We start from the raw sequence: 17,069 nt of genomic DNA on the forward strand, positions 1-17,069 counted from the left end.
TCCCTCGCCTCTCACTGCTCCTCACAAGCCCTCGTTCCAACACCATGCCCGCAGCCTGGCTCTTCTCCCCGCGCCCACTGCTCAGACCCGCTGGGGGGCTTGTCTCCTGGCTCTGTCTACGTGCGCGCATGCGCGCCAGGGTCGTCACCAGCCCCCCCCCCCCCCCATCCCCTCTCCAGCAGCTCCGACGCCCGCTTCCGCTTCTCACCGGTGTTTGTGCACGATGGCGTTGAAGGCCAGCCCATCTCGCCAGCTGGTGGTGAAGTTGTGCACGTTGACGTTGGGATACCTACAAACAGCGACCGGGAGAAACTATGAGTCGGTCCAAGCCCCGGTCCGCGACTTGGGACGGACCCCCAGCTTGCTGTTTCTGGAGCCCGCCCTCCTTTACTGCCCCGCCTCGGGGCGTGCACCCCTCTGCGGCCCCCGGCCCCGGCAGCCTCACCCAGCGGTCTTCATCTGGCACCACAGCAGCAGCGCGTCCTTGGCTGACTTCTTCTCCTTGTTGTCTTCCGTTTCCACACTGATGTCCTGGATCTGAGGGGGAAGGAAGGGAGGGAGGCCTTGACTCTCCTGGCAGGGGCTGCTGGAGGCATCGGAGATGCCCGGAGACACTTGGCAGGAAGCTGCTCTTTAGACTCCCGTGAGAAGGGGGCAGGGGCAGAGCCTGGGGACCCTTCCTCCTGGGCTGGTGACCACAAAACATGAGGTCAAAGGCCGCTGAGGCAGGGGAGAGGGGGAGCAGTGAGGACAGTGGAAGTCCCACGAAGTGAAAGAGGCTGTCCCCCCAGGTGGGGAACTCCGGGAGGACGAGCTAACGGCTTCTGAGAGCTGGGCGTCAAAGGTGAAGTGGGCGGAGCTCCGCTTGGGGCTGGAAGGGGCAGAGGGGTGTGTGTCCGGGGAGATCGGGAGCCTTGTGGTGGCGTTAGGACACTGGACTGGCCGCACTCAGAGCAGGAGTGGGGTAACTGCTCTTTGGGGGGAGGCAAAGGGAGTGTGAAGCAGAAGAAGGAGCCAGTGACCAGACCCCAAATGTAGTTATAAAACCTTCAGCGGTGAAGAACCATTTTTCGAAACTTCCCGCCCCTTGTGGCCCAACACATGGCCCTACCGCACCTGACCAGGACATGGGCCAGGACACAGGGAACTTGTCACACTGGTCCTTCCCTGTTGAGTGGGGAGAGTCCCCCGACGGCCACACTAAGTTGTGCATGGCTCGCACCACGGACAGGCAGTGATGGCTCCCGGTGCAGCGCCGGGGAGCGGGGCACAGCCGGGGGACGCTGTGCGGGGTACCTGGAATCGAAGGATGATGGTCCAGACCAGCCCGAGGGTCAGACGGTGGTTTCCGTCCACAATGTCATGGGAGCCCATGTTCTCCAGGTGCACTTTCTGCTCCTTCAGGAACTGCAACGCCTTGTCCACATTCTCCAGGCAGTGGATCCGCATGCGGCCCTTGGTGGGCTTTGGCTGTGGAGGGTCAGGAGGCACAAAGGCAGGGGACCGTGGGCCTCCAGCTCCTCCCCGCCCACCTTCCCGGGGCCCTGCTTCACACCCCTTCCCCATAATCTCCCTCGGGAACACGGGGCCTGCCCCAGGGCTGGGCCCAAGCTCCTGGAGCCAAAGCCGAGGTCGCCAACGAGGCTTGGGCCAGATTAAGATTCCCCAGGGAATTAACTGCACCCCGAGTGGGTGGGAAAAGGAAGGTTTTCAATGGGGCCACTGTTCCTGTCTCCATGTAGCAATGCTTGTCTAATCCACGCAGTAAAGCCTCTCAGAGTGAGGCCATCCCCCGAGCGGGACGCGGCCACCGCCTTCGGCGCGAGGTGTCACTCTCTGGTGACGCTCCCGAGGCTTGTCCCCTCCACCACCGTTTCTCAGGCTCCCTCCCACCCGGTGCCCACGGCTCACCAGTGTCTCTCCCGAGAGCACCTCGAGGAGCCTCAGGAGGTTCCGTCCGTCCCGGAGGTCGCTGTACAGGTCTCCCACCCGGCACGTCACCCGGGCCAGGTGCGAGTTCACCCACTTGGTGAAGGTTTTCTTCTGCACGGCTTCCCGCTCATCTGTGGTGGCGACACGGGGTCATTTCTGTCCTTCAAGTGCAGCTGCCTCGAATCACCCATTGGTGGGGCTGTGGGGTGTGTGTGGGGGGTGGGGAGGGGTGCCTGAGAGTCCAGAAGTGAATTCTGACGACAGGGAGGGGGGAGAAAGATGGCTGGGAGGAAACAACTTGAAAAGCAGGGACATAACGAGACTGGAATGAGCTCACAAGTCGAGTGCAACAAGGAGAGTGAAAACTGGGCTGCGAGAGGGAGGGATGAGAGAAACTCGAAGCAGTGGGACCTGGGGGGAGGGGCTGGAACCTGGGATCGGGGCGCTGCTTCGAGACAGCAAGGAGACTGTTACTCCATCCCCCAGAGCCTCGCGGTCCTCATCTGTAAAACGGGCACAATACTTTCTGCCTCAACAGCCCGCTCTGCGGTGACTAAACGGCACAGGCGTGCGAGGCGCCTGGCATGCAGTGGCAACTGCGATGAGTTTCTGTCCTACAGGTGCGACCTGACCCCGGGAAAAGCTCCGGCTCAGCTGTCGGTGTGGCTGTGCTCTTTGGGCGGTGAACGAATGGGAGGAGGGTGTGGACTGAAATGACAGTAGCGGCTCTTGGAAGCGGCCATGGGAAGGATGTGACACTACAGAGTCTGCCAGGCTGCCCGAGCCAGCTTGCTCTCCTGGGATAGGTTAGAGGAGAGGCGGGCTTTTCCGGGGCTGGTTCATTCAGTGAATTGCTCGGGACGCGGTCCTAGGGCACCGACACCGGAAGCTGGTGAGAGCAAGAAGGTCTCGAAGTTGGGAGCGGGGAAGAGAGTGAGCCCCAGACATGGGAGGTGTCGGGAGAGGGCGGGGTGGGAAGCCAGGCACAGTCAGGTGCCAATCATCTCAAAAAACATGAGGAAATGCCCTGTTGCCTGGTTCCCAGGGCAGGCCACTGCTGCGGGGATGCTCTCAGGTGGCACAGAAAAAGAAAAATTAAAAATGTCCCCAATGACAAATTGGGGGAAGAGGCCCAGGCCCCTGGATGCTGCTTGGGCCACTAAGATTCCTGCCAGCTCTTCCCTGGCAGGGAGCCCAGTGCAAGGACCCAATTCAAGTGGCCAGGACCTGAAGAGTCACTTTGGTTTCCCTCTCAGCCCAGCATCTCAGAAACCAAAAGGACTCATCCCCTAATCTCACATTCCTACGCACCTCACCCATAAAGCACAGCGACACACCCATGTCTCGTCCTGCCTTCCTTACCTCCAACCCCCGTGCTCAGGCCAACCTCGGGGTCCTGACAGCTGCCTGGCGCAGCCCAGTGCGCTATGGCATCTGCGGAGCCGAGGGCGCCTTTGGGCCTCCTGTCAGGGACTGCAGACCGGGCCAGGGATTTCCTGGACCAGCCGCCATTTCTGGGTCCACGGGGACTGTCCCGGTGTCAGGCCCACCGGGGCGAGGCCGTGCAGGCAGACAGGTAGAATAAAAGGGGGAGACGTGGACACAGCGGCAGCTGGGAGGAAAGTGTGCAAAGCCAAGCACCAGAGATGAGGGGTGCCGTCCTAAGGGGCCCACGATGCCCACAGACAACCCCCACCACGCAACAGCGGCCTGCAGCAGCGCGCCCAAGTGTCGGCGCCAGATGAACACACGCCTGCTCAGGCTCATGCTGGGCCTGTCTGCGCGGAGCCCCTTTGACACACTCCGGGGTTCCCACGCGCGCTGCCTCCTTGCGCACAACGAGACACCCACTCAGAGGTCTTGGCCCCCGGGCTCACCCCCCTCGCTCCTTCCACAAGTAGCCAGCCCAGCAGGCCTTCCTCTTCGAGCCCGCTGAGAGTGGATGTTTGGGGGAGACGGGGCTGAGGGCCCCCCTGTTGGCCGGCACAGACACCGCCTTTCTCAGCCTTGCCTCGGCCTCCACTGCCCGTGGCATTCACACAGGCCGTGCCACACCCAGCGGGCCTGGCGGTCACACCCACTCGCGCTCTCGCAGTCCCTTCCAGTGCGTGGGTCCCAGCCTGCGCCCGTGCTGTCAGCATCCATGTATTTTCTGGCCACTTGTAATTATCCCCCTGGCACGGTGTCTCCCAACAACACACATGCCTGAGTCACAGCCAACGTTCCATCCCGAGCTCTTTGCTCCGGCTCCTCTCCCACGCCCGGGTCCCCTCTCTCCGCTCCCCTCCGTCCCAGCAGCTCACCTTGAAGCTGTTTGAAGCGTCCTTCCAGCACACTGGCGTACTGAGCGGGGTTGATGAAGGCAGCTGGTGAGAGCAGGAGCCCCCCAGGGTTCTGAGACCCTTCCACAGCCTCGTAGTAAAACTCATCAGCCCCGTTCAGGCCGGGCCCCTGCCCCCTGCCCACTCCGTTCCCATTCATGGTGCCTGCTGCCTCCTACGCGGCCTGGGGCCCAGAGTCCATGCCCTGTCTGCAAGGGGCACGGTCGCAGGTTCTGCCTCCCCTGGAGCCTGCGATCCCGAGAGGCTGGCGTCCTGGGTGGTGGCAGGTGGTGGTTCGAAGGTGGTGGAAGTTCAAGAAGTTGGAAAAAGAAGTTACAGGAGGTCTGAGCTGCTGAACTTCCAGACGAGTGGCAGGGCACACCTTGCTGCGGTGAGACGAGACAGGGGCAGCTCCAGACAAACAGGTTGGACAGTGCCGGGGGAGGGGTGGGGGCGGAGCTCGCCGGCGGGGGCGGGGCCAGGCCCAGCGCGGGCGGGGAAGGGAGGCGGGAGCCTCCTAGAGACCTGCCCGTCAGGCTCCGGGAGTTGCCTAAGCGTAGAGCAAAACCAGGAGAGGGTTCCCCCAGAGTCCTGCTTCTGGAAGGTTTTCAGGTGTGCCAAGGATGGCCCCTCTCTGCGTGACCCTGGGAGGTCCCCCGTCAGGACATGGGCTTTGATCCCCAGCTCAGAGAGCAGAGAAATTGCTTATGTCCCCTATCTGTGAAATCAGCGCTGGCATCCCTCCCACTGGTTTGTCAGCGTCACCTTCAGCTCCGCCCCTCCCCACGCACCGGGCCCACCAGGCCCCCGGTAAACCCACGGCTGGGCGACCTGCCAGGTTCCCTTCCTGCCCCTCCCTGGGCTTCCGCTCCGGTCCCTTACAGCCTACCCTTGCCTCTCTCCCACCTTCATTCATTTCATTCATTCAGCAGCCATCGGGCACCTGCTAGTGTGAGGTGCAGTGCGAGGCAAAGCCCACACGGGGGGGGGGGGGCCTCCTCAGAGAGCCCAGCTCAGCGGTGGGGACAAAACCCGCCGACAGCGGAGGGGAGGGGGGTGGCACACAGACGTCACAGCAGCCCTGCCTGGGGGTCACCTGTTGTGACAGTTCTGGAGGCTACATGCATCCAAAGTCAGGGCACCAGGGAAACTTCCCCCCAGAGAGGTGACATTCTCTGTAACCCATGTCTCTGTCTGCTCTCATCTGTAAAAATGCTGCCAGGATCATTGCACAAGCTAGCCTGGAGACCCAGCCAGAAGGACAGAGATGCCCAGGAGAAAGGGATAAGAGGGCCCTGGACACGGGGGGGGGGGGGGGGGGGGGGGACTGCTGCTGGACCAGCTGAAAAGGGTTCCCTGGAAAGCTTAAAAACCTTGATTTCGCCCTGGCTGGCATAGCTCAGTGGATTGAGCTCAGGCTGCGAACCAAAGCATCGCAGGTTCGATTCCCAGTCAGGGCACACGCTTGGGTTGCAGGCCATGACCCCCAGCAACCACACATTGATGTTTCTCTCTCTCTCTCTTTCTCCCTCCCTTCCCTCTCTAAAAATAAATAAATAAATCTTAAAAAAAAACCAACAACCCTGATTTCTGGACCACATGTCTGAAGATTCTAATCTGAGCGTCTGGGAAGGGGCTCGGGAGCCTGTCCTTACATAATGGGTCCTGCGTGATTCTGTGAAAAGTGTCGCCAGGTTTGGGAACCACCCCTGCAGTGTCTCCCTTCTGGCAGGAGGCCACCCCACCCCCGCAGGCAGCACAGCCTCTCAGGAGGGAGCAGACGGGACCCTTCCGCTGCACGGCGCTGGGAGGCTGGTGGGCCGGTGGGGAAGACAAGGGTGGGATGGGGTAGGGCAGTCCGATGGGGTGGGTGGCCTTGGGGTGTGTGGGTGACTCAGCCCCACGCGGGCCAGACCAGCCACTGGTGGTGTCAGGTGGCAGCTGCACTCTTGTTGCCATGACAACTCCACCCGGGAAACCGGGAACGCAGGGAGGCCCGTCCGACGGGTTTGTTTGTGCTTGGAGGAGCTGAAGGGGAGAGCCCAGGCCCAGGCCGCAGGGGAGGGCAGGGGCCGGGGCGGAAAGCAAACCCGGGAAGCCAGGGGAGGGCGGAAGGCACCTGCTTCAGGGAACAGGTAGGTAAAATAATGGGAGGAACAGGCGGCAGGTGGAAGGACAGGTGGGGCGGGAGAGGAGGGGAGAATGGACTGAGAGGCAGAACAGGTGTGAGAGATGACAGTGGACCTCAATGAGACACAAGGGGATGAAAGGTGGAGGAGAGGTGGGCGGAACTGAACAGCAAGACAAAGTACAAAAGAACTAAGGACACGCCTCGGGGTCAGAGGCCAGGAAGTCAGCTGAGTGCAGGGGGGAACGCAGTCGGAGCGACTTCCCTATGCCAGGGGGAAGGGAGCTGGGGGACACTGGGCTGCAGGGAGTTTGTTCCTGAGGCTGAAGCTGGGGACCAGGGGCTTGAGGGGGTGACCTGGTGCTTAGAAAGAAAGACGGTCTTCCCATTGACAAGCGTCTCATGACACGCTTCTGTCCCCAGCGTCCTCAGCATCTCGCGGGGCCCTCCCCCGATCTCACCTGCCAGGGCCTTAATGCGGGACCTCTCAAAGAGGCGGGCTGAGCTGCTGTCATTGTCCCAGTCCGAGTCAGGCAGATCCCAGCGGTTGTTGATGTCGCTGTACTGGCCCTGGATCTCCAAACTGTCGAAGTCTGTGGGCGACAGGGTGCTGCTCATGGTGGTGGGTGGCCTCCTGCTCCTGCAAGGGGGGAACGTGGCTGGTGAGGGGCATCTGGGCGCCACTGAGCCCACCACTCACCATGTCCTTCTCCCCTCCCGCCCTAGATCTGCTTGCTCTCCCGACGGCCACGTGCTTGGCTTTCTGTCCATGGAAATCGGCTCCCAGTAGGAGAGGGGGCTCCGTCATGGGGGAGCAGAGGGACAGGCTGCGCCCCGAGGGAGGCAGGAGGGCGGCAGTGTCTCAGAGCGAAGCAGCGGGAAGGACCCCAGAGCCACAGGCCAGAGAGGGACAGTGGGCGGAGCCGGGGCTGAAAGTGGCAATGGCTTTCAGTGAGGTTCCAGACGGCCGAACAGGGGTGACGGGAAGCAGGCGGCAGCAGGGCGCGGGGCGGGCCGGGGGTGGGGGGCCTTCAGCAGCGATGAGTATAAACCAGAGTTCCTTTAGTCCCAGGTCCCACAGACTCTTCCCAGCCCCTCCTCCGTACCCTGCAGGCAATCGGAAATGAAAGGGCGGAGGTCCTGCTCTCGATCGCGACGCACCTACGATACACCTGAAAGACAGAGGTGCTGCTAGGTTAGTGAGGACCTGGTCCCCAGGAGTCCAAAGGACACAGTGCGGTTCTCTCCTCTTTGCTTCCTTTCGTGTGTGTGTGTGTGTGTGTGTGTGTGTGTGTGAGACAGAGACATGGAATGCTGCACAGGTGCTTGATAAACGATACAAGCATCGCCGTATCACCCCGACTTCATAGGTGGGCGAGCTGCACGGTGAACGTTAAGTCATGGTTCAGGGTCACACAGCTGGGTTTTGCACTTCCTTCCTGACTTTGGGCGACAAGCTCTTAATCACAACATTTACATGTTCCTCCAACTTCCTGGAGCCCTTCCAAGCGCCCCCTGGGGAGAGAGAGCAGCCCCTAGTGCTCCCTCCTAGGGCTCGGGTTGGAGAAATGAGGACCACGCATGCTCGCCGCCGGCACTACTTATGACTGTTACACAAACACACTCTGTCCTTCTCACAACTAACACGTGAGCTTCTGATTAGCTGCTGGGGGTTTAAAAAACAAAACACAAAACAAACCTCTACTGTCCAAAGTTCCCGTGTAATTCAGCAGCCGTCCAAGGGAATGGAGGGGCTGGCTCTGTAACTTTATTCAAACCCCAAATTCCTGGAGCCCTCTGCATTTCTCATTTTCCTAGGACCTCCCAAATACAAAGATACATTTTAATCCTTAGGCCCCCTTCCTAGGGGCTATGATCTTAGCAGCTCCTGGTTCTGGAGCTCTGGAGAGGAGGTACAGAGGACCTCTGGTGCGGTTTCGGGAAGGGAGTAGGGGTGGGTGGTACGTTGGGTGCAGAGGGAGGTGTGCTCCCATGGGTGCCCGAGGGCAGAACTCGGCTTCCGTCATTCACTGTCATCCACGAAGCTGGGCCTGACCCACCCACGTGAAGGCCTGGACTGCCTGCCCCTCCTCCGCTTTCTCCCAAAGAGAAAGCTCGCACGGGGGTGTCCCTGGGAGGATGCACCGGTGAGGCGGGGAGGGGCGAGGGGCGAAGGATCCTGGATTTGGACTTTCAGCCCTGTAACAGGAAAGAGAGCTTCATCTCCGCCAGGCCTCCTTTCCCGTTTAAAATCCATCATTTCCCCCAACAGATTCGCTGGGTTTGCTCTGTAAATATTTATCTTACAGACATAAACTCTCGGTCAGAGTTGAGTCACCCCGAGCAAAGAGTGTTGTGGGCAAGGTGTGACCTGAGCTGGAGTCATCTACTCCTGTCGGCCGCGGACGGGGTGGCAGCCCCACCCCCAGGGCCACTGCAGGGCCCTTCTCCCTGCCCTTCCCCAGCAGCCGCGCTCAGGCTCACGCTCACGCTCAGCTCTGGGATGTACATTTCCAGTGCTCGCTCTGTCCCCACAGAAACTCCCACACAGGCGCCCTGACCTTCGGTCTCCATGACCCCTTTTCCTTTTTTTAAAAAATTATGTTATTGTTGTTCAATTACAGTTGTCTTCATCCCCCCCCCCACCACTCCCCTTCTCCTTTTTATTGGGAACACGACCTGTTAAAGCCAGCCCCCGAGAGAGTGGCCGATAAACTGTTTAAAAAGAACTGAGCTTGGATTCCTCAGGTGGGCCTGCCCCTTCCGTCTCTCTGTAGGTCCCGCCCACCATTCCCTTCTGTCCCCTTCCCAGCCACACCACATATTTTTATTACCTGCCCGGCCCCTGGAAGGCCCATGAGGTTTCCAAACGCCACTTTACATCTTTGTACTCACTCCACAAAGAGCAGAAACTTAAAGAAGTGGACGGTCCGACCCAGTCTCCAAACTCCTGTGCGTCCCTGGGTCCCTGGGTCCCTGGGCAGCTGACAAAACCTAGGCATGGACTGCTGTGGCTTCCCTCTGGAGATCCCACTGTGTCCTCCCTCGGGGTCCTGCCGGGGCCCGGCCCTCGCCCCGACCTCCCGGTGAGGTCCAGCTCTTGGAGCCTCTGTGTGGGAGCCGACCACGTGAGGGAGAAAGGTATGGAGTTGGAACCTGCCCTTTTCCCAAATGAAAATGCAGCCACTTAAATGCTCCTTTGGCCAGACTGAATCTTGACATGCGTGCTTTGTGTCCTGAGTTTCCGGAGATGCTGCTACCTAGAGAAGAGACCGAGACGCCACTGGTGTCCGGAGATCGCAGCTCCCCATCAGGTCACCACGCTGGGACTCCAGGGAGCCGAGTCCCACAGGCTTGCACGGAACGGCGCTCTCTGGCGGTCTGAGGCTCTCCCTCTCCGTTTCTGAGCTCTGGTTTGCAAGCATTTGGGCTCTGCAGCCCCCAGGCCTTCTGGAGAACGTGCTGTGTTCTCTGCGTTCCCTGCTGCCATCTCGGGATCCCTCCGGTATCCCACGGAGTGTCTCCTGCGTAGATCCTGCTCTGGTTTCTTTCCGCTGAGTGTATCGTGCCTCATCTATGACCCGGTCTCCGTGCTCACACGACCTTAGTCTGCCTTCCCCTCAGCCCACGACCCCCCATCTCTCTCTGCACTGGAGAATCGTCCGTGGATGCTTCTCCTCTGTGGATTCCTGAATTCTGGAGAGAGAGTGGTACGGCAGCTAATCCAGATTACAGTTCACCGGCACTTTATTCTTAGCTCCTGACCTGGAGGCCAGACCCAAGGAGCTTACATTGTTCATGTCAGAATAAAGTCAACTTCCACCAGCTGCAAGCCAGGGGTCCTGCTTGATCCCAAACACTTCCAGATGCAGACTGCTCAGCTGGTGCCGGTGCCGGTGCCCGTGTCCCTGGAACCTCAAAAGCAGCTGCCCTGCTTCCCTTTCCCCCAGTTTAGCTGGCATTCAGAGCTAGAAATCCTACCCAGGGGGCCAGAGCCTGTCTAGCTCCCTATTTCCTCCTCTCACCACATCCTCCTCCTGATTAATTCTTTACCTCCCTCGGAGAGCGCTGCGGATCACTCCCTGCTCTGTGTTCCCGCAGCCCTCCAGCAGGCTGCTATTATTGCACTTATCACATTGTATTACAGTTAGTTGTTTATGTGTCTTTCCGGCGCTCTGCTTTGAACGCATTGAGGACGAGGGCTGTGTTTTCCCCAGCCCAGTACAATAGGGAGTCAATAAAGAGATACTGAATGAATAGGCCATATTTCTTTCTTTCTTCTTTTTTTTTTTTTTGCCACTGAATTGTGTCTTTCTCAGAGCTAGAGAAAAGCTCAAGGAGCGGAAGCCTCTCTCTCCTCAGAGTGGGGTTATCGGGGGTGGAGCTCCACAGTTCAGGACCGGGGTGGGGGGTCGGGGAGGTCTCAGAGCTGCAGGAATCACAGCTACCTGGGAGGTGGGGTATGAAAACAGATCACTGGGCCTGCCCTCAGTTTCTGATTCCGTAGGGCCGGCGGGGGGGGCCTGGCAATCGGCATTTCTAACCTGTTCCCAGTTGTCACTAAAGCAACTGGCCTGGGGACCACACATTGAGGGTCTAGTTGTCCAAAGGTAAGGAGCATTTGGAACGGTTTAGAGGAGCCGGAAGGTCTGAGAAGACACAAAGTTTCAGGGATAAGTGGGACCTGAGGTTAGCTTCCCACGCTTCACCTAAATATAACTTCCCCTCAGAAACCCCCAAGCCCCACAAAGAGCCAGAAGCCTTGGGGGACGAGAGGAAAGGGAGGCGGGTTGGGCTCTGGCTCTGAGGAGACAGATCGAGCTGGCACACAGGCGAATCGCGAATGTGCAGGAGGAGAACGACGCACGGCTCCAGAGACGCCAGAGGGAGGCAGAGCTGAACACGTGACCGCGGGCTGAATAATAGACTAGAAGAAATGGGGACTTCGGGAAAGTAAAAATCTTATTCGACTCGAAGGTTAAGTTGGACCAGCACTGAGAGAAAAGGAAAACGACATCACGAATAAACAATCCCAACCACTTTCTGTCCAGGCTGTTGCACCCGAAGAGGTGAGCACAGGACGCGTCCCCAAGGAACCAAGGAACCGGGCGGAAGACAGGGCTGCATGGTGGTTTGCTCCCCTTCAGAATCCCCTACTCAGGGCGGAGTTATTCACTGCCTTGCTGCCCCCTTCCCCAGGCCTGTGACCCATGGGTTATACATCAGTTCCTCTAAGGGACAGACCTGAGGTCCACGTTAGCTTTTTCCTCCCCCATCCCTTGCCGTCCTGAATATGTCGAGAGGGTGCCCAGGACTTCAAGCTAAGACACATATTTGGAATTCAGCTCTGCCTGCTTCATCCTCAGGGAAAACTGGTTTGTGGGTACCCTGTCTGTGCCTGAACCAGCCGGGCTTCCCAGCGCTGGAATTGTGGCTGCTTGCAGGGGGGGGAGGGCAGCTGAAAAACAACTTACAGAGACAACATGCAGCAGGTTAGGACAGGGGCGAGCTTGCAGCTCAGACAGGCGTGCAGTGCCACGGGGTTAAGGGGGGAAAGGCGATCGCAGCCAGAGTGGGTGGTTAAGGCCGACTGTGGTGCTGGAGGCGGAACAACCTAGCCAGGAGGCCTTGCCCGGTAGTTCTGTGCGGGGCGGCGGACCCCAAGCCCTCCGGATGTCTCGCCCGCAAAGACATCCTCCCCCAGTCCTCCACCCAGCCTCCCCATCACCCAAAGGGGCTTCATTCTCTCTCCGCCAGTGTTCTAGTCACTACAGCCGACTGTGTCCCCCTTTCACACACACTGTGAGGGTGCATAAAGGAGAGCAAGGAGCAAGCTACCGAAGAGGTGAGAAGCTCACCGGATTCAGTGGGAGCCCCCAGCAAGCCCCGGAGAGAAGCCGGCGCTCGCAGACGGACGCCCGGCAGAGACGGCTCAACGTGTCCGCAGCACCTGGACCGAAGCCGGCCGGTCCGCCCGGGAGCCTCAGCAACGCGAACGGCCGGCGCTGTCAGACACGCTCCGAGCCCAGCCGACCCGGTCCCCCAACGCGTTTGTCAGGCTCCCACTCTTCCAGACTCTTCTCTCGGCTCCGGAAAGGCCAGCGTCCCCCAAGCCTTCACCCCCACCTCCCGCACACCGGTATCTGGGTAGCTGGCACATGACTCTCCATCCTGTCCCCGTGACCGGACGGGAGCGAGAGACAGGAGCCGCATCCTCTCTCCCCGGCTCTCCAGGTCCGCCCGGACCCCGACCCAGACCCCGCGGTCCGCACGCGGCTGCACAATGCGCGCCGCCCCGGCGGCCCGGACAAAGCGGGCCGGGGCGCCGGCACCTACCTCTGAGCGGAGCGCCGGCCCCGCAGGCGGAAGAAGGGCGGGCGGGGGCGCACCGGTAGTCGCCGCGCCCGCAGCCGGGCCACGAGGGGCGGTTGCGGGCGGCAGCGGGTGGCCGGTGGGCGGCGGGACGCACGGCGGGCGGTGGGCGGGCGCTGTCACGGGGTGCTGGGGGCGCGCGGGGCCGGTGGCGGCAGGGCGCGTGGCGGCGCGCGGGCGCGAGCGGGGGGGACTGCGGCGCCGCGGAAAGAGGACAATAGCCTCCCCCTGCCGCAGGCCGCCGGCTCCCGCGGGAGGCCCGGGACCATCTGGAGCGGGCAGCCCCGCGGGGCTCCGGGCGGGGGCCCGAATCACCCCCTCCCCGCCCGGCGCCATGGCAACCGCGGCCCCTCTCGGTTCTCCGCGAAGCTTCCTCGCCCGGGGTCGCTGACCTTCCCCGGGGCAAACGCGGCGGCGGCGGCTCGGAGACCACCTTCTAACCCCCTTCCCACCCTCCCTGTGTGTGGCCCCCATAACCCCGCCTTTCGGTTTTCGCCGGCCCTGGTCACCTCCAGGCGGGCTGCCACCCTCACCCCACCCCCCACCCCCGCCGCTTACCGGGCTGGGTCTCCGCAGTTTGCACACCCCACCTGGGTCCCTACTTGGATTTTCGTCCAAAATCTGTAGCCCCTGGACACGCAATCCTTCCTTTCACGGCACTCACCGCCCAGAAGGCTTCCCAATCTTCAGCCTGCTTCCCTTTTCAAATGTTCCTCTTCGGGCACCTCCGGTTCATCTCCCTTTCAACATTCCTTTCACCCATCCATCCCCTCTGTCTCCCGTCCTCCTTCGGGCAGGTAGGCCGGCTCTCTCCCCCAAAGCATCTCCATGGTACAAGTGGCGGAGACCCGCCTTCTCGCGATCAGATTCCCAGAACAGTCATCACTGCAGCTCCTCGCCGCTGCTTCTCAGCGCCCCTCATTTATCACCAGAATCCCGGCCTACTCACTGCCTTAAGAGGCAGTGGGGGGTGGGGGACGCACGTTGCTAGGCCTGGCACTGCCGGCTCCCCCGGTTCGCGGCGTCTGAGTGGTCTAAGGTCCAAGGTCATTAGCTAAGTCTGAGGTGAGCTGCTGTCTGCTTAGGAGAGAGAAGAGAATTGCGCCCAAGCAATAGCACAGTTAGCAAGTGCCCTGTTCGTGCTCAACGTACATCTGATCTCCCGTGACTCCCACCCCCACCTGCGCGCCAGCTCCCAGAAATAGGTTCTGTTCTTCCAGCCTGGGAAACTAAGCTCAGAGATGAACTAGGAATAATAATAGGCTGGGCTTGGTACAGGGGGGTCTGAACTTAACCGTTAGGTCATACTGCCCATGAAGATGTGGACCTGTTTCTACCAGGGAAATGCCTGAAATGGCCCAGGTAAGGTCAAGGTGAAGAATGGGCTTTGCCTGAATTATTGGGTTAAGGCTTTACTTATTTATGAGTAATGGAATTGTGGGATTTTGCATCTTTCTGAAAAGGTATGCATACTGAATCAAATGTATAAGTAATTATACAGTTTCCAGACATGATTTTGGCAAGCAGAAACCATTTGTGTTAAACCCACTGAAAAACATTTCCAAGGTTCCAAAAAGTCCTTTTACTAACTCTAGCTACTTGTGTTATCTCAACTACCCAGCCTTGGTGTTCCGAGTCTATAAAATGGGTCAGGGAGTTGCACTAAAAGATGTCCTTGAAGTTCTCTTCTAGCTTTAGCAGTCTGATTCTAAGCTGCAACAGTGATTCTACCACCAAATTGGAACTCGGTCCTTTGGGGTGCACCTATCAGCTGTAATCTGTCTATTTTTTACCTTTTTAAAAAAGATTTTTTTAATTTATTTTTAGAGAGAGGGGAAGGGAGGGAGAGAGAGGGAAAGAAACATCAATGTGTGGTTGCCTCTGGTGCACGCCCCACTGGGGACCTGGCCTGCAACCCAGACATGTGCCCTGACTGGGAATAGAACCAGTGACCCTTTGGCTCATAGGCCGGCGCTCAATCCATTGAGCCACACCGGCCAGGACTTTACCTAGTTTTTTAAACAGTCACTCCCTCAGGCAACAGAATCCAAGACGGGATAGCATAAGCTGTAACTGCTCTCAGAGGCAGGAGCGAGTGTGTTCTGGGGCGAGGCGGGGACTGAGGTGTGCTTTCAGTCATCGGAGATCCTCCATCAGGGATGGTAAAGCTGGCGCACTGGTTTGCGGGAGGAGCCAGAACCCCCAGCCTCTGCTGCAACGCTGGTTTTGGAAACCGAGGGTCTCAACGACAGCCTGTTAGCCTGCGACCCAATTAGAAGACGAGAATATTAGGCTTTCTCATTAGCATCATAATGTCTTCTGTAGAGTGAGCCCCCATTTTCAGCATTTCGTAATCCTTTAAAAAGCCTCCTAAGGTAACCATCATTGTCATTTTATTGACGAGCAAACTGGTGTCCAGACAGCTAAGCGGATGCCCAGGTTTACGGAGGCAGCCCATGGTAGAGACACCAAGTCTTCTGATTCCTCACATGCTCTTCCCCCCCTCTGCTGCAGAAGGGGTTTAGCAGTGTGGCGAAAAGCATCCATTTTGGAGTCAGACTGCCTGGGTGGGTGTAAAACCTAGTCTCACCACTAGCTGTGGACCTTGGGCAAGTTCCTGAGTCTTCCTGGAATTCTGTGTCCTCACCTGTACAATGGTATCATCACGTGGGGATGTAATGAGTTATGGCAGGCGAGGCACTGGGACAGGGCCCGGTGCACGGTGAGCACTCGACCATTGATCAGTATCAGGGATCATTGCTTTACCACGTGATCACTTTACCACACTCCCTCCCGATGTGGGGAGGAAGCGATCTCCATAAACAGAACACTGAGCTCACTTAGCTCCGTTCCCGAGTTGCTCTGGAAACTTGCTATTTTGCTCTGTAGTGCGTCAGTACAGGCAAGGATGAAGAAAACGCTTGCTTCCTTTTTACATAAGTTGCAGCCGTAAAAGAGATGATGGCCACTGGTTATGCTGAACTTAAGAGAATCCAGATTTTCTGCTTATGCTGCCAAGACGCGTGCAAAGGTCTTGGTAGGATTTCCTGCCACCGGACCTACGGACGGAACTACATTCTCAGCTCTTGCTCCTGTACCGTGAAGAAGAGTCCCTCCTTGTGTCTGAGGCCGATTCTTCTGGCTCCTTCCCTGTGTCTCACCCCCTCCCACAACCTCGCAGCTCATTCCTTCTGGTGAGCGCCCTCTTTTCTTGGCTTCTTCCCATCAGCATTTAAATATGCTCCAGTACCTGCCAGCTTAGAAAATAAGTGAGAAACCTGGATCCTCCTCCACATTGCCCTCGCTCTTTATGATCATAATCTTCGTGAGTCATTCAAACTCATTGGCTCCACTTCCTTGCCTCTCGTTTAATCAAATGTTTATTCAAAAACTATCTGGCTTATGTGTCAGGCACTGTGCTGGGATCTGGGGAACTCATGATGAGTAAAACGGACAGTGCCTTTGTCCTCTTGGAGTATACAGGCCGGTGGGGTTGACAGACATGAATAAAATATTAATCTCAAAGTATATACAACATCTGTCCAGAAGGTATCCTGCCTCGTAATATGGAAAACAGAGACATTTATTGAAGAAGATACAATAAACATGATACATAGGACAATGATGCCTCAGTCCCCTTCAGAGTAGGTACCTTGGGACCTCACACAGTTCTCCCAGTCACCATCAGCTGCCCTGTTATATTTCCCTGAATCTCATCGATGGTCTGAAATCTCTTCCCTTTCAAAGGTGATTTCAGTTTTGGGAAAAGCCAGAAGTCACAGGGCACCAAATCTGAGCTGTAGGTGGCTGAGTCACCTGGGTGATTTGATGTTTCACCAAAAAACTCTGCACGAGACATGATGCATGAGCAGGTGCCTTGTCGGGATGAAGCTGCCAATCACCAGTTGCCCATAGCTGCAGCCTTCTGAATCATCCAAATTGTTTCTGAGGAGGAATGCTCAAGCTTAATGCAAAATCTGATGCAGATTCATTGCTCTATTCACTCAGTCATTTTGAATGTGATGGCCACACAGTACACATGCTCACTCAATGGCGTCTACTGTCCCCCGCTGACCAGTACCGCGAAGTCGTCATTGTTCATGCTTGTGCATTCCAGTCCACTGTCCTTGGCAGCCAGGTTACACTGATGTCATGCAAACTATTCTTGTTATATCAGCAATGGTTGGACGTTTTCCGGACAGACCTCATATACTCAGACTTATTATAATCATAAAGTATAATGAGTGTTATGAGTGAAAAGTTCAGGATGCTATGTGAGAACGTAACAGTGACTCACAACCTGGTGTGAGAGAGGT

At 58.2% G+C, this 17,069-nt stretch overlaps 1 protein-coding gene across 6 annotated transcripts in view; it reads right to left on the minus strand.

Moving 5' to 3' along the window:
- Positions 1-13,831, minus strand: part of SPTBN2 (spectrin beta, non-erythrocytic 2) — a 36,164-nt gene extending 22,333 nt beyond the window's left edge. The window contains exons 1-6 of one of the 6 annotated variants that reach the window (XM_036029748.1): positions 13,418-13,831; positions 6,843-7,021; positions 1,912-2,063; positions 1,297-1,470; positions 446-537; positions 209-289 (exon numbers count right to left, since the gene is read on the minus strand). In XM_036029748.1, the coding sequence (XP_035885641.1) occupies positions 209-289; positions 446-537; positions 1,297-1,470; positions 1,912-2,063; positions 6,843-6,999 (656 nt within the window). In that variant the 5' untranslated portion in view covers positions 7,000-7,021; positions 13,418-13,831. Of the gene's footprint in view, positions 1-208; positions 290-445; positions 538-1,296; positions 1,471-1,911; positions 2,064-4,235; positions 4,414-6,842; positions 7,022-7,542; positions 7,628-12,239; positions 12,508-12,717; positions 12,851-13,311; positions 13,374-13,417 lie in introns of those variants that run through there. The other 5 variants (XM_036029752.1, XM_036029749.1, XM_036029750.1 and 2 more) reach the window with 5 other exon arrangements.
- Positions 13,832-17,069: the final 3,238 nt, after the last annotated feature.

The sequence above is a fragment of the Phyllostomus discolor genome, chromosome 6 (assembly GCF_004126475.2).
Source record: "Phyllostomus discolor isolate MPI-MPIP mPhyDis1 chromosome 6, mPhyDis1.pri.v3, whole genome shotgun sequence".
Taxonomy (NCBI): Eukaryota; Metazoa; Chordata; class Mammalia; order Chiroptera; family Phyllostomidae; genus Phyllostomus; species Phyllostomus discolor.